Source organism: Protomyctophum bolini (genome assembly GCF_963924005.1).
Source record: "Protomyctophum bolini genome assembly, chromosome: 20".
Lineage (NCBI taxonomy): Eukaryota > Metazoa > Chordata > Actinopteri > Myctophiformes > Myctophidae > Protomyctophum > Protomyctophum bolini.
In genome coordinates this window covers 3,876,150-3,893,830 of record NC_137881.1, presented here as the reverse complement: position 1 = coordinate 3,893,830, position 17,681 = coordinate 3,876,150, and the positions used below count along the sequence as shown (strand labels likewise).

General features: G+C 42.9%; 1 protein-coding gene across 1 annotated transcript in view; it reads right to left on the bottom strand.

Annotated features, from left to right (window-relative positions):
• Positions 1-17,681, bottom strand: part of sec24d (SEC24 homolog D, COPII coat complex component) — a 56,642-nt gene that overhangs the window by 34,510 nt on the left and 4,451 nt on the right. The window contains 9 exon segments of the mRNA XM_080792463.1: positions 1,033-1,148; positions 1,969-2,067; positions 2,070-2,106; positions 6,751-6,878; positions 8,364-8,475; positions 10,768-10,898; positions 11,950-12,384; positions 14,174-14,316; positions 17,304-17,412. Of these exon segments, the coding sequence (XP_080648589.1) occupies positions 1,033-1,148; positions 1,969-2,067; positions 2,070-2,106; positions 6,751-6,878; positions 8,364-8,475; positions 10,768-10,898; positions 11,950-12,384; positions 14,174-14,316; positions 17,304-17,412 (1,310 nt within the window).

The window sequence follows — 17,681 nt, the reverse complement described above, 5'->3', positions numbered from 1 at the left end:
GCAGGTAATGTTGTTAAGACGTTGATTCTCATTATTAGAACTCTCTCTGATGCATTTACAGACTAAGGTTCCAAATTAAGGTTCTGTTTTGGGGGGGGAACATGTGTAGGCACAATGCAAGGAATAAATGCATTCGCCATGGATCAGACTTCCTTCGGATACATTGTATCCGAAGGAAGTCTGATCCAATCACTTTTCTCCAGTTTAATCCTGAGTTTAAGTTTTGTAGTGTTCAAGATCTGATTTTAGGCATGTTTAAGCCACTAGGAAAATCCGTGTTGAGGTTCTTAATCCACTGTTTTTCATTAAAACGTCTTTGTCCTAAAAACTGTCCAGTTGGGATTGTGTTGAAGTCCAGCGCATTTTAGAGCTTCAATGCCGTGAGCCATGACATGTTGCACAAATCTTGTGGTTGTCTTTTTGGCATTGTTAATATTGTATCTGTGTTGTCCCAGCCTAGTACCTATTGTTTTACCCGTTTCACCGACATATTGTAAACCACATTTTTCACATGTGATTAACTAAATGCAGTTGCTGGTTCTGGCTGTTATTTGTTGTTTAATCTCTAACACGCGTTTTGTGGTTCTATTTTTTACTAATTGTTTGGGTTTGAAGTATTCTGGTCCCTGGCGTGCTGGTGTGTTGATTTCTTTTAGCTTGCTGTGTACTAGATAATCTTTAAGGTTTTTATTTTTGGTTGTATTATTACACAGTACAAACTGTAATCTCTCTGGGACCAGAACCGCTCCAGGAGAGGATCTGCTTAGTGTCAGCCTAGAGCTAAAGTAATGCAGTGAAAGCATGTTGTGTATGCATGCATTGACCTCCATGGAGAGGTTTGTTTAAAACTCATTTACCGCCATCGTCATTGCCATCTAGTGGGCGAACATTTCTTCTAGAATCTGATCTCAGGTCAGAGTGAGTTTAAATCAGGTCAGAGTGAGAAGTCTCTCACCTTGCAGTAGTCCATGGTGAATCTGATCTCAGGTCAGAGTGAGTTTATAAATCAGGTCAGAGTGAGAAGTCTCTCACCTTGCAGTAGTCCATGGTGGCGGTGAACTCGTAAGAACCCAGAGAGAGTTCTGGCCTCTCGTACAGGTCCACCCTGCGACCCATGTGGTCCAGGTGTTGGAGATAGGACGGGGGCACTTTGGGGAGGCAAAGACAAAGAAAGGCAAGTTTTTAGGCAAGGGTCACATTTTTCTAATTATCTATACTCGGAATGACTTGGGAATCAGAAAAGAATGTTTGTAAAGGAACTGGTTGGAATAACGTGTTCCTTCCACGCGCTACGTCCAACCAGGGAAACTCCCCCTGTCAGGTGTTAAAAGGAGCAACTTGGACACTCAGGCATGAAGGAAGCATGAGTTCAAGTCCGTTGCTCTCCCCTTGTCCCCATATATGGGGACTAGGTTGGTGGAGGGTGTGCGTATATGCGTTACATGGTGCGTTACACTGAAAAAGCAGCAGTATTCAACTTTTTCGGGATTTATTTTTGTGTACAAATGAAAAAACATGGTATTCTGCATGTGACTGTCTCTACTACAGGACTATTTAGCTGTTTTATAATAATAATAATAATACTAATAATGAACTTTGTTTATATAGCACCTTTCATACATAAATGCAGCCCAAAGTGTTTTACAGAGCAGAATAAAAAATAATAAAAACCATAGAACAAGAACGATATTAAAACATGAGGCAGGCAGCTAAAACAATAGGACAATAAAGCAAAGAGCAGATCAGTACAAAAAATAACAACAGAGATTTAAAACTAAACTAAAAGCAAGAGTGAATGTTATAATTTAGCTATTGAAAAATAGCAGATCTACAAGCTTCAGACACCACTGATACAGAAACATGAGGTATTTCAGAAAACTGTCAGAATATAGAAGACATTTTTGTAAATTTCAACGTCGGGCTTAATAATGTCTGTGTTTTAACAGTTCGCTGGCTGAAAACGCATACCTTCGTTGACGCAGTTACAGAAGCCACACTGGTAGCGCCGGCCGCCGTCGATGAACTGCATGTAGGGACACATGTAGGCCTTGCAGCGGTTACAGCGTATGGACCCGTTTCCCCATGGTTCACCACGTAGAGAGGAGTCTATGGGGACACAACACAGCACACAGGTGAGAGGAGTCTATGGGGACACACAGACACACACACACACACAGGTGAGAGGAGTCTATGGGGACACACACACAGCACACAGGTGAGCGGGGAACATATAGAACCTTTTTTGAGTGGTGCAACCACTCCCTTACCGACCAACATAGTATACACCAGAAGTACACATGGTACGTTTTCAACAAGCAGCACGTACCCCAGAGCAGCTGACTCGAGCAAGTGATGAGTTGTAGAAAGAGACCGTTGGCCTTATAAATAATATTCATCCTTTGGCTTTGCACTTTACAGTATTTACTTACTGTAAAGTGCAAAGCTCTGTTCGGTGTACGTACACACACACGCGCGCACACACACACACACACACACACGCACACAGAGTTCTGTCTTCTGTATCAATAACCTCACAACACGTGTAAATATGGGCACGGCACACACTTATACAGAGCATACATCCATGAGGAATGTAAACACTGGGCCTTTGCTTTGTTTAATATCCCAAGTTAACTGTAGGTGAGGAGTTTGTAGGCTCGCAGAGATGGATTTTTTTTAAACGATTTATAAACTTGTATAAGCTGGACTTGATTTTCATAACAATAACATCTCTTTTTAGTTTTTATACCAATACTAAAGAAAACAAAGAAAAACAAGCTAGGGTTAGACTTAACAAAACAAAAACACAGGAGCACAACAAAGAACATAAAGGTTAAGAATAAGATATAGGAAATGTAAAGGGAGGTCAGGAAAACGATATATTTTCAGATGGGGGTCGACGGCCAAATACAGATAATTCTGGGGGGTCCTTGACATGAAAAAGGTTGACGTTTGAAAAAGGAAGACATTTAGTAGAATCGTCCTCAGGTCTCAGAGAGGAGAGCAACACCGTCCAAAAATCAAACCATGTTATTCTCTATTATGGAGACGGACATTCACACACCACATAAATAAGCTTTGTTTGGTTCACATGAACTCATTTGCAGGTTTATTAATATCCCGGGTCACTTCAAAAGACACCTCAAGATGAAGATTACGAAACGTTTACGAGTTCTCTCTCCAACTATAGTGCAAATAGAGAAACTCAATCTGTCAAATAAAACAATACTAACGTCCCCTAACACAACAACATAAGTAACCCCCCCAAAGAGTGGCCGGTGTGTCGTGGTGTGTGTGTGTGTGTGTGTGTGTGTGTGGGGGGGGGGGGGGGGGGGGGGGGGTATTCTGGCATAGACAAGAGTTTTACTATTATGGTATCTGCATATTTGTGGTGGATATCGCGGCATGCTTGTGGAACGGAGCAAACCTGAGAAGGCAATGCACTTAACCCATTTTGGACAGAGGTTGATTTAAAAAAAAAAAGGCTTCAAAATTCAAAAGGAATTCTGAATACCTCATGTTTCTATGTCAGTTAGTGCTCAACCTTTTTCATGTCAAGGATCCCCAGAATTATCTCTATTATTGGGCCACGTACCCCCCATCTCAAAATATGTAGTTTCAGGGACCCCCCCCCCCCCCCCCTAGAAGCCAATATTTTAATTTAAAAAATGTTTGCTCTGAAATATATATTCAAAGATTTGCGCCACATTTTCACGACTTACAAGCTCATAGCGTGCCACCGAGTGGCGCGCTATGAGCTTGTAGATCTGCTATTTTTCAATAGCTAAATTATAACATAATGTTTAAAACACCAAAAGGGGTTCCCGCCCAGAATGGGGTAAGTTTGAGACATTTAGTAAACCACCTTTCATCTTAACAGGTCCCTGTGTATCTGACATTAGTTAACCCATTTAAGCCTGAAACGACGAACGACGAACATAAAAAAAAAGTCTTCTAAATCCTGACAGTTTTCTCTGAAATACCTCATGTTTCTGTATCAGTAGGTGCTCAATATTTCATGTCAAGGACCTTTAAGAATTATATGTAATTGGCCGCCGACCCCCATCTGAAAATATGTTGTTCCAGGAACCCCCTCAGAAGCAAAAGATATGAGTTTTAAAACGTTTTGCTCTGAAAGAATATATTCAAAAGATTTGTGTCACATTTTCACGATTTAAAAAAAGATAGCAGATCTACAAGCTTAGTGCCGCGCCATGAGCTTGTAGATCTGCTATTTTTCAATAGCTAAAAGTACAACACAATGCTTACACAACACCAAAAGGTGTCCCCGTACAGAAGGGGTTAATTAGCGGTGGTTGGAGCGGTGGTTGTACAGAAAGCTAACATTACCTAATAAGGCCTATTGGCAGCTGAGGACACATAAGACAGTGGAGAGGAGGGGAGGGGGGTGAATATCTTAACCCATTTTGGTGTTAGCATCATGCTATGCTTTAGCTATTGAAAAATAGCAGATCTACAAGCTCGTAGCGCGCCACCGAGTGGCGCGCTACGAGCTTGTAGGTCTGCTATTTTTTGAAAAATCGAAGAACGACTGACATTTTTTAGAATCTGATCTCAGGTCAGAATGGGTTTTAATCAGACCAGTGTGTGTCCAGTGGAAACCTCGTATGAATCTGATCTCAGGTCAGAATGGGTTAAAGTGATGTTCTTGGACCACAGAGGATCCACACCGGAGGTCACTGACGGTACTTCTAGTGTAGCTGGACGCTACGATCATGTCAAAGCGCTGATACTCCGCACACCAGTTTGTAGAGCTCCGAGACTTACTTTATTTTAAACCATTTTGGACTGAGGTCGATAAAAAGAAATGTCTTCTAAATCCTGACAGTTTTCTGAAAAACCCATGTTTCTATGTGTCAGTGGTTGCTCAACCTTTTTTATGTCAAGGACCCCCAGAATTATCTCTATTGGGCCACGGACCCCCATCTCAAAATATGTAGTTCCAGGGACCCCTCAAAAGCCAATATTTTAGTTAAAAATGTTCGCTCTGAAATATATATTTAAAAGATTTGCGCCACATTTTCACGACTTTTCAAAAATAGCAGATCTACAAGCTCGTAGCGCGCCACTTGGTGGCGCGCTACGAGCTTGTAGATCTGCTATTGTTCAATAGCTAAAGTAGAACAGAATGCTATAGTATAAACACCAAAAGGGATTAAGGCAACAAAAATGCAACGTTTCGACCTGACTAGGTCTTCATCAGGCAAATATTTGCCTTGTATTTGCATTGTAGATGTGCAACACAATCTTCTCTGTAAAGCAGTGATACTACTCACCCTTTTTCATTTCAAGGACCACCCCCAGGGTTGATATGTACTGTATATCAGGTCACGGTGACACCCCCATTTGATGCGATATGGACCCCCGGGGTTGATATGTACTGTATCAGGTCATGGACCCCCCCCCCCCCCCCCCCCCATTTGATGCGATATGGACCCCCGGGGGTTGATATGTACTGTATCAGGTCACGGACCCCCCCCCCCCTCCCCCCCATTTATCTCTTGACACCCAAATCTACACTGTTAAAATCCTCATTGTTTGTTTAACTGTGAGTGAGCACAAATGGAACCAAACTGTTCCGTTTGGTTAGAGTTGGAGACCTATTAGCTGGGGGGGGGGGGGAGGCCCTGAAGGACCTGAAGGACCTGAAGGCCCTGAAGGACCTGAAGGACCTGAAGGCCCTGAAGGACCCCATGTTGAGAACCAGTATTATGAGTTATTTTTCAGTAACCAAACACATTGCTATTACTGTTAAAAAGGCCACTCAGTCTATCAGTGGCTACCGTACCGTTGTATGGCCTAAGAAACATTGACCAAAGTTTTTTGTTTTCTGTGTCGTTTCTTCTGACATACTAGTCTGACATTTACTGTGTGGGAGCGTGAAATATAACGTCATGAATATAGCAGTGAAAGCAAAAAGTAAAGTTGAATTGGATCCATAGATCACTTACAAAAACAGAGGAAGGAGTGCACACAGCCAGAGGTGCTGACCACACTCGCCTCGGTGAAAAGATCAAAGCAGATCATAGGCCGTCATGAAAAGTGAGTTTAACCCATTCTGGGGGTCCTTGCCATGGAAAAGGTTGAGCACCACTAACATAGAAACATGGAAAAATGTTAGGATTTAGAAGCCTTTTTTATCGATCTCAGTCCAAAATGGGTTAAAATAAATCAACAAATACCAAAACGTTCTACTACACGTGTTCTTTAGTTCAGGATCCATGATATTTTACCCTATATATGCAGACAAATAACTGTCTAAATTAAACTTTAATGTGTGGAGTTGTCATGTTCTCCCCCGTGTCCCCAAGGGTAGGAGGTATACCCTCACAAAAAACATGCAGTAATCCTGGTCTCTATACTGCCTCCCCCTGGCCAGCGGTGGGCGCCTGATGAACGGGAAAGGAACGGCTTGGACTCCTCATGCATAGAAGGAAGCATGAGGTCAGTCCGTTGCTCTCCCAAGGTCGGCAGAGGTAGTGTAGCGCCCAGGATTACATTAATTAGACACTGGGAAGAAAATGGTTTACACAAATCATGGGATATACTGTATATATTTTAAAAACTAAACTAACTAAGCCTTTGACAAAGCTGGGTTCTCTGGGTTTCCTTTATTTTACTAGGCGTCTGTTGCGTTTTGCAGAGTTAATTTATTCATTTGTTTTGACCTTGCCAGAGCTTAGATGAATGAAAAATGAATGTATATATTAATTAATAAGCCTGCCTTACCTCGTTCTTTGGCACGTTGGCGAAGGGTTTTATGATGGTGGCCAAGGGCACCTGGCACTGTTTAGCCAGGTCAGCGGTACAGGGGAAGGAGTAGGTAGTGCAGCGCATGAACCTGGGACTGGCGTTACCTGTGAGGAGGACCAGGGGAAAGGATGGTTGGAATAGAGCAGGGGTAGGGAAAGGAAAGGTACTATATTTACCCAGGGTAACTGGACTAAGCTCAAGAACTTGTTTACAGCCAGGCCCTGCTCATAGAACATTTCATGGTAGGGGGTTCAATGCCTTGCTCAAGGGCACTTCAGCGGTGGTAATTTTAACGTGCCGGTCCGGGGATACGAACTAGCGACCTTCCGATATCAAGACCGCTCCGCAAACCGCTCGGCCACCGCTGCCTCAGTGGGCAACTTTGACAATGGAGAGGGCCACTATATTTCCACACTCACTAGTCCCTATAGGGCCATATAACTGTCGTGGCGAAAATAGCCGATCTACAAGCTCAAAACACGTCGCAGTGCGACGCGTTTTGAGCTTGTAGATCGGCTATTTTTTGCTATATTTGAATTGAAATCTTGAATTATTTTTTTTAGCTATTTTTGAATTGGAATCCTGAAAATTTACATTTTTATGTAATTTCAAATGCCTTCAATTATACTTGTGTTGCGCATTGAGCTACTAATTTAGACTGAAGTAATTAAAGTGGGTCATGTTTGCATGTTGTGGAATTGTAAACAGCTGAAACCAATATTATATATCAGTGTTCTGACATTAACCTGAGGGCCACATTAAGTGAAGGGGGGCGGCCGCATGTGGCCCCCGGGCCGCCAGTTGCCCCACCCCTGTAATAGAGTATGCACATCCATCAGGACACACCCCCCTCATCTAGACTGAGTGGTAAAGCATTGAGCAGCATTATGGAGTGTTGGAGTTTGGAAGCGCTCGTTGGAAATCACTCAACCGTCCTGCCGTACCACCTGTTTCTAAATGTCACATAATGCAGGAGGCAGCAACATGTTGTGTTGTTGAAAACAAGCACTTCCAAACTCTGACACTTAGAAAAACAATCAAATGCAGGGCATTTCTTGACAGAAAGTAGCTCATAACGTTTCTATGGTGGATTTTCATGAAACAAAAACTTTGCAGATAGAAAAGAGGATAATTCAAGCTTTTCGTTCAGCTGCAATGTTGGTGAGTTTAACATTGTTTAATGCAATCATCAGACAGGACTTTTCTGTTTGGATGAATGGGCTGTCAAGCTTGTGTCAAGGTTGTGTCACTTGTTTGCATGCTGAAAATAGCCGATCCACAAGTGAAGTAAGAGTCGATCTACAACACATTGTGAGCTTGTAGATTTGCTTGTAGAACTTGTATTTTCAGCAAGTGTAGAATCAGCCATTATGACGGCATCAAGGCCCGCCAAAACACATTTTAGTCGACTAAAATCTCATGACATTTAGTCGACTAAAGCTAAACTAACTACATTCCAGGTGACTAAAATGTGACTAAAACTAAGTGAGAACTATTCAAGAGACTATGACTAAAAACTAAAATAGAAATTTGCTGCCAAAAACAACACAATAAGAGTACATGATTTAATGAATGTTGTTACCAGTTACCTTGGTCCTGTACTGTGTAGTCTGTGGTGACCAGCGGGGGAACCTGTCCTCGGAGGTTTGTGGTGTAAAGCTGTCCCCCTCGCTTAGCCTGGTCGTCCTCGATGACTTGCGTCTGAAAACAGGAGTTAGTCGTGAGGTTAGCTTTATCAAGGTTAGCTTTATTGTCCCCTTGGCGGAAAGATAATAGTAAAATAGTAAAAAAAAAATACACACAACAAACATTCAAAACACTAAGACTAAAATCTAAGAACAGGGCAATTGTGGCCAAATTTGACTGCCATTGGATTGTTTTAGAATTTTCGTTTTTTTCATGTCGTATGAAAGTAGGGAATCATAGCTTCAGATTGACATATTGGTTGTTCAGTTTGAACCACCGGTTTTGGAGATATGGCTTATAGAGTAATGTCTTGCAGAAAACAGCGATTTGAGAAAACAGGCTTGAAAAGGTTCACTTCTGTGGTCTCTAACATTACACCTAGCTACATGTTTAAGCATTTATTATTTCATATTTACATGTCTTCTGTGGTCTCTAACATTACACCTAGCTACATGTTTAAGCATTTATTTCATATTTACATGTCTTCTGTGGTCTCTAACATTACACCTATAGCTACATGTTTAAGCATTTATTTCATATTTACATGTCTTCTGTGGACTCTAACATTACACCTATAGCTACATGTTTAAGCATTTATTTCATATTTACATGTCTTCTGTGGTCTCTAACATTACACCTATAGCTACATGTTTAAGCATTTATTTCATATTTACATGTCTTCTGTGGACTCTAACATTACACCTATAGCTACATGTTTAAGCATTTATTTCATATTTACATTTTTCACTTATTTCAGACATGCTCTAGTATGTGACTAGTCTGCCTGTGCGATTAACTCATTTTGGATTAAAAGAATGACATTCAATAGTAGCAAAGTCAACAAAAGTGGGCAATTAGTGGGCAAATATGTGCCAAGAGACAAGAATAAAGTGCTATCTTCTGTTCAGCAGCTGAATAGCAGCCGGGACAAAGGATAGTTTGAACCGATTAGTCTTTGTATGACTTATCAGAGACACGACATGTGGTTCACGTGATCCAATCATCCAACAATGCAGCCGGCAAAAGGGAGGGGAAATGATCCCCCCCTCCACACACACACCTCTTTATAACTTCCTTCCCTTCTTCCCCAACCTGTCCATGTCATTACTTGCGCAAGCAGAGCGTGCAAGTATACTAGTTTCGCCCATGGGACGATATTCGATGCGTATGCACCGTCCCAGCAAATGACGTAATGACTACTTGTGCCTGATACGGCAGTGGTGCCAGATTACATACATGTATACACAGGAGCATTACCTTTAATCCTCCCGACACTAAAACATATCGTCATTACGTCACCATAGAAAACCAATTACAGTACTTGCGCGCTCTGCTTCCGCACTGGCCTACTAGTGTGCAACAAGCAAGTAGGCACTCGACAGAGTGCAGTTCTAGTTTTTTTGTTTGTTTTTGTGATGATTAGAATTTTGTTATTTCTTTTCACGCCATGATTATGAATTGAATACCCAGCACCTGAATGGAAACAAGACCGCAAGACTGACTTTTTCGGCGATATCCTTTTTAGAGTAGACCAAGTGACTGTATACTCTGTACCGTTTACATTTCTGCCTGAGACATATGGTAGCTACTCGCTATAATGTCAAATGTATTCTACTACAGTAGAGGTTCAGGCCACTATACGTGGCCCTCACGTGGCTCAGGAGGTAGAGCAGGTCGTCCAATGATCCCTGGGTCGGCGGTTCGAATCCCTCCTCCTCCTCCTCCTGTCCTACATGTGGAAGTGTCCTTGGGCAAAGACACTGAACCCTACACTGCCTCCAATGAATGTGTGAGCTCGCCACCGTCGGTGTGTGAATGTGGGCAAGTGAGGACTGACTGACCGCTTCACCTCCTAATGGACTATTGTGAAGCGCTTTGAGTAGGGATGTAGTGCATAGAAAGGTGCTATAAAATACAAGCCATTATTATCAATATTATTAACCCATTTTGACCTGGGAACGATTCTGCAAATGTCTTCTAAATCCTGACTGTTTTCTTGAAAAAGCTGTTTTTCTATGTCAGTCATTCTCAAACACTTTCATGTCACCTTTCACGATTCTTCAAAAATAGCAGACCTACAAGCTCGTAGCGCGCCACTCGGTGGCGCGCTACGAGCTTGTAGATCTGCTATTTTTTCAATAGCTAAAGCATAACGTGATGCTAACACCAAAAGGGGATCCCGCCCAGAATGGTTTAAGCTCTTGTTTTCATGATGGAGAAGAGCTAGGCTGGGCGTGCGAGGTTCTAGGTATGCTGGTTCAGTGAGTGAAGGTATGTGTTGATCCCATGAGTATATGGTCTACTCACAGTGCTGGGGATGGAGTCAGGGTCCAGTTTCTTCTGAGGAGGGCCCGCCATTTGGGCCCCTGGCCCTGCTCCAGGGAAGGCCCCGGGGAAACCGGGCTGAGGCCCCGCCATCTGGGGCCCCCCAAACTGACCTGGGAACAGGGAAGCAAAGTCAAATTGGATCATTCTTATCTGACTGCAGTGGGAAAATGACACCGTATGTTTGCGGTTTATTATTTTTGTTGAATACTAAAAACCTACTCTGTAGAATAGAACATTTTGAACTTGTTTATCAGTGGAAATTAGATGAAGTTTTAGAAGCCTTTTTTTATCGATCTCAGTTTTATTTATTTTATTTTATTATTTTGATTCATATTATTAGGCGGCCAAGCACGTAGTGCGAATACATCCTTTTGTATTTGTTGTATTTTATTTGCGACCGCAGGTCGCATTTACTATGAAATTGTACGGTTTTTTTTGTCAGTCAGTCAGTCAGTATATCACTCAGAATCCCCATATATGGTGCCCAGGTCTCGTGACATCACGTGACATCATCAGGGATGGAGACTCATGATGGAATCATAGTAAATGCGACTTGCTGTCGCAATTATGCCCATATACTGTATGGAGTTCCCTGATGTCATCAATATTGGTATTGGCCAGAAACTCTGCATCTGACCTCAAACCCTTAGATCTCCATTATGAATATATATCAGAACCTGTTCTGACATTCCATATGCATATGTGACCAGATTTGACTGAGAGCCTGCCATCGCGCAAATTCCAGCTTTTTTTTTATATGAAATAAATGCTTAAACATATAGGTGTAATGTTAGAGTCCACAGAAGTGAACCTTTCAAGCCTGTTTTCTCAACTCGCCGTTTCTCTGCCAGACATTACTCTATAAGCCATATCTCCAAAACTGGAGGGTCAAACTGAACAACCAATATGTCAATTTGAAGCTATGATTCCCTGATTTCACAGGAACAAAAGGGAGTTTTATTGTATATCTATCTCCCTGCTCTTAATGTTTATGATGGTGTTTAATTGTGCCGAGCAGGGAGAAAATGCTGCAGAGCTGAACGCCAAGAGAAATATCATAATATGCACACTTGTATTCTCATTTCTATAATAAATATTGGTTAAATCTATTCGTTCGAGTTGTCTGTCTGACTGAAATGTTGTTATTTTTTTCCCAGTTACCTCCTGGCTGTTGAGGGTACCCAGGAGGAGTGGCAGGTCCTGGGCCAGGCGGCTGCTGGAAGCCCCCTGGACCTGGTCCTGGGCCCTGGAAGCCCCCTGGTCCTGGTCCTGGGCCCTGGAACCCCCCTGGTCCTGGTGGAGGCTGCTGGAAGCCCCCTGGACCAGGCGGCTGGAAGCCCCCGGCGCCTGGTGGCCCGGGGAAGGGTCCTCTCATGCCTGCCATCGGGGGGCCTGCCATGCCCGTCGGGGACATCTGTGGTGGTCCAGCCTGCATCATCTGGGGGGACATCTGTGGCGACTGAGGGCCAGGAGGAGCCATCATCGGTGGCGGCCCCTGGCCCATGGCCGGGGGGCCACTAGGGGGCATCTGGAGAGGTGGTGGTGGGCCGGCCGCAGAGCCCACCGGAGGAGGAGGGCTTTGCATGGGCCGTGGCGCTGCATGGAGGAGAAGAGAAGAAGGGACGTCTTGGTTATCCTCTGTGGTCGGGTGAGTTTTTAACTGTCATTCTGGGATCATTCAGGGACTAGTGCACACATGGACATCAAAGGGGGCTTCAGCCCCTGCCCTTTTACCCCGTCTGTAAAACAACTGCCCTCTCCAGACCACGAATGCAGCATTTAGTTACTGCATGGTGAAAGAAATGCAAAATGCCACTCCTTTCCATGCCATTCAGAAGAATTCGTTTTTTTCCGAAGTCTCCTGAATTTGGAACGGAGTTTTGCATTGAACAAATTTGTTTAGAAATCCTTCTCCACTAGCTAAAGAGTGCTGGGTTGCGCCCCGAAAATAGCTGCGTTGTGAGCTTGTAGATCAGCTATTTTTGTATAATAGTGCCCCCTCTTACAGGATTTCAGCCCCTGCCCCTCTAACACTCTCCTTGCACGCCCCTGTTCAGGGATCATTATTGACAAACCGGTGCAACCAATAATCATTAATAATAATCATGATAAATGCCACTAGTACGTTAAGAATACAGCCTACAAGTCTATTAGTTGTAACTCATCACAGTCTGCATTAGTTGTGAGGCACTCCTCTACCAGAATCAGAATCCTTTTGCCTCTGTGTGGTTGGTGCATTTTTAAAGACGGATAAGACAACAATGTATTACAAAATGCAATTACACACACTAGCTTAAAATACAAACATTTTATGGAAGGGCTTGGCATTCTCCCCGTGTCCCCTAGTGTAGGTATACCCTCACAAAAAAACATGCAGTAATCCTGGTCTCTAAACTGCCTCCCTCTGGCCAGCCGGGGCGCCTGATGGAGGTGAAAGGAACTGGTTGGAATAACGTGTTCCTTCCACACGCTACGTCCAACCAGGGAAACTCCCCCCTGTCAGGTGTAAAGGAGCAACTCAGGCATGAAGGAAGCATGAGTTCAAGTCCGTTGCTCTCCCCTTGACCCCCATATATGGGGACTAGGTTGGTGGAGGGTGTGTAGAGCCCAGGATCACATTAGATGATTGACACAGGGGTGAAAAATGGGTTACAAAATCGTGGGATAAAATAATATTTGAAAAAAAGGAAGGGCTTTGCATGCAAAGACACTGACCAGCATATGCTGTACAATAGAAGGATATACGGTAAATATTTAATACTATTTAAGAGTTATAGAATAAATATGAATTTATGTTTGTACATTATATCACTGCACATTAATTATTACTGAACAGGAGGTGGCCTAGTTAGTAGGCCTATAATAAGCAGAGTTGGGAAGTACATTTGTGACCGAATACAGTGGTTTCGGCCATGGTCATTTCTTTAATTTTAAATTTTTTGAATTATGAAACTGCAGAATGTAAGCTTTCATATGATATACTGTTCATTGAAATAGGAAAATGTTTGAAGAAGATATGCCTCTTTTAAACTTGTTAACCCATTTTGGGGCGGGAACCCCTTTTGGTGTTTTAAATTTATTACGTTATAATTTAGCTTTTGGAAAATAGCAGATCTACAAGCTCGTAGCACGCCACCGAGTGGCGCGCTACGAGCTCGTAGCACGCCACCGAGTGGCGCGCTACGAGCTTGTAGGTCTGCTATTTTTGAAAAATCGTCTAAATGGGTTAAACAAAAAAAACACAAAGTACATACAAAGTACAGTTCATTAAGGGTTTTTCTATTGTTTACTGTTGTGGAAACTGCGCCCTATACTCGTCGTGAAGCCCAATAATTGCATGTTGTTTAGTTCTATACAAACGGTGGTTAGCTTTAGCTAGATTTACCGTAGCTGCCCATGTTCATAGCGCCCATCTGATTGGTGAGCTGCTGTGCAGGAGGCGGGGCCTGTGAAGCCATGTTGTTGTTGTATTGGGAATGAGGAGGTTGTCCGTAGGCGGACGGAGGGCCTGCTGGAGGTGCAGGGTACCTGAAAGGGTTAAAGAACAATCAGAAAAATACTCTCTGTCTGTGTGGAGTTAGCATGTTCTCCCCGTGTCCCCTAGGGTAGGTACCCTCATATGTTCTCCCCGTGTCCCCTATAGGGTAGGTACCCTCACATGTTCTCCCCGTGTCCCCTAGGGTAGGTACCCTCACATGTTCTCCCCGTGTCCCCTAGGGTAGGTACCCTCACAAAAACATGCGGTAATCCTGGTCTCTAAAACTGCCTCCCCCTGGCCAGCCGGATCACCTGATGGAGGGGAAAGGAACTGGTCGGGATAACGTGTTCCTACGTCCAACCAGGGAAACTCCCCCCTGTCAGGTGTAAAGGAGCAACTTGGACTCCTCATGCATAGAAGGAGGCATGAGGTCAGTCCGCTGCCCCCCCCCCCCCCCCCCCCCCTAGGTTGGCAGAGGAAGTGTAGCGCCCAGGATTACGATTAGACAATTGGCACAGCCAGGGTGAAAAAACTGGGTTGCAAAATCGTGGGATAAAAATTATAAGAAAAAAAAAAGAAAAATACTCCCATGCCAGAACAGTTATAGAAAACCACATTAGCATCATCTTCAGTGACACAAGAGTTCAGCTGACACCAATTGACTCTAATCACTGGTCATTAGGTTGGATTTATACTGCACGATGCAAACCCAACTTTAACCCATTCTGACCTGAGATCAGATTCATTCAGATCTGAGGAGGATTCTACAAAAATGTCTTCTAAAATCCTGACAGTTTTCTGAAAAACCTCATGTTTCTATATCAGTCGCTCTCAAACATTTTCATGTCAAGGATCCCCAAAAATATCTGTATTTGGCCGCCGACCCCCCATCTGAAAATATGTTGTTCCAGGGAGACCTCCTCACAGAAGCAAAGGTTTGAGTTAAAAAACGTTTGCTCTGAAAGAATATATATTCAAAGATTTTCACGATTTTTCGAAAATAGCAGACCTACAAGCTCATGGCGCGGCACTCGGTGCCGCGCTATGAGCTTGTAGATCTGCTATTTTTAAATAGCTAAAGTATGCTTAAAACACCAAAAGGTGTTCCTGCCCAAAATGGGATAAAGTTCAAGTAGTTTAGCAGAGGGTGAGAGGGCTGAGATTCACTGAGACTTTGCTTGGCTCTATGACATAATTGATAAAGACAATTCACAAATCCAACCCAATCCACTTCATATTATAATATAGAGCATATTTAAAACAACAATGTTGAATCAATGTGCTGAAGAACGCTGAGTAAAAAAATACTAAGAGTAAAACAATAAAAAAGGGGGGAAAAAAAACATAAGCAGAAAGTTAAAAGAGATAAAGCAACAGAAAAAAAACACACGGTATAGAAACATTGACTCATTCTGGATTAAAAGCAGTGCTGTAGACTGTTTACCATAATTATTCCCTGCGCGACATGCGCTCATGTAGCTAGCCTATATATACGCTTGTGCGTGGTCAATGGATGAAATGATTAGCAGATGGTACTGTGTACGCTTTTTTCCCCCAAAACCTTTGGCACGGCCTAATACCTAATAGAGCGTCGCAGTCCCGCCCCCCTCGAGAGACCCGGAAAATAAATCCCTCATAGACTTTTTTTTAATATATATTTTTTATCCCACGATTTTGTAACCCATTTTTCACCCCTGTGTCAATCATCTAATGTGATCCTGGGCTCTACACACCCTCCACCAACCTAGTCCCCATATATGGGGGACAAGGGGAGAGCAACGGACTTGAACTCATGCTTCCTTCATGCCTGAGTGTCCAAGTTGCTCCTTTACAACCTGACAGGGGGGAGTTTCCCTGGTTGGACGTAGCGAGTGGAAGGAACACGTTATTCCAACCAGTTCCTTTCCCATCCATCGGGCGCCCCGGCTTGCCAGGGGGAGGCAGTTTCAAAAAGTATTTATTTAAAGACATTTTAAGCCTCGTACAAAAGCCAACTGGAGAGTTGTGACAAATCATGACAACAGACATAATTTTTCGGGCCGAACAAAGAATTCGAAAGAAGAAAGAAAACGGAAGGTTAGGAACACTTTTTTTGTTGTTTTTCTTCTTTGTAATTATTTTGTTTGGTCCAAATTATTGTGTTGATGACATGATTTGTCACAACTGGAGTTGGCTTTGTCCGTGGCGTAAACGTCTTTAAATAAATACTTTTTGAAATGTCTATGAGGACAAATTATTTCCTGGGCCTGGCGTCGTCATGAATTTTATTGTAACACAGGCAAGTTTTGAGCCACCATAAACATGCGGTGGGAGATCGTTCTACAGTTTTGGGACACTACAGTGGAAAATGACCAAAACAAAGAAGGCCTTTTGTGTTTTGTTAAATAAACGTCAAAAATATATCGCTGGTCTCCCACAACATGCAGCCATTTTCAAACGCTGGTCTTGTATCTTCAACACTGACCCACCCCATTACATCTGTCTGTTTTAGAATCCAAAGTTCCAAAGTCATTCGCAATCAGTTACCAACATGACGCGTCTGCCTGTCTACTAGGGCTGCAACAGCTAGTCTAACTAATCAAGTTAATTGATTATTATATATTTGTTTTTTAAATCGATATTTTTTTATTAAACAAAATAATCGATTTTGGGAAAATATTTTTTCCTTGATTTCTTTACATATATTTTTTTTCATATATTTATTTCATGTCAAGGACCCCAAAAATTATATGTAATACCGGTATGCCTCCGCCCCCCATCTGAAAATATGTTGTTCCAGGGACCTCCCCCAGAAGCAAAGATTTGAGTTAAAATGTTCTCTCTGTAATAATATATATTCAAAGATACACATTTTCACGATTTTTCAAAAATAGCAGATCTACAAGCTCATAGCTATGAGCTTGTAGATCTGCTATTTTTCAATAGCCAAAGCATAACATAATGCTTTAAAACCCCAAAAGGGGTTAGATCATATCATTTCACAAACATGATTATGTTGCGTTTCAAAGGAAGGCTGCAGCTGCTGTGTGAATGTTACCTCTGTGTGTGAGCTCCATTCTGTTGGGGATTCGGGCTGTAATGACTAGACGCCGGTGCTGGAGAGGGCATGGCGCCAGGAGGAGAGGACACAGGAGGTTTCATCACACCTGAGGGAGGCAATTTAACAGTCAGGGGACAGAGAATACAAGAATGGATGTTAATTTGGGTGGCAGTATATGTGACTATTGCAACACAACGACACTTTGTAGAGGAATGAACGTGGGGGCAGCGGTGGCCGAACGGTTTGCGGAGCGGTCTTGATATCGGAAGGTCGCTATAGTTCGTATATCCCCGGACCGGCACGTTAAAATTACCACCGTTGAAGTGCCCTTGGGCAAGGCATTGAACCTCTATACCATGAAATGTTCTATGAGCA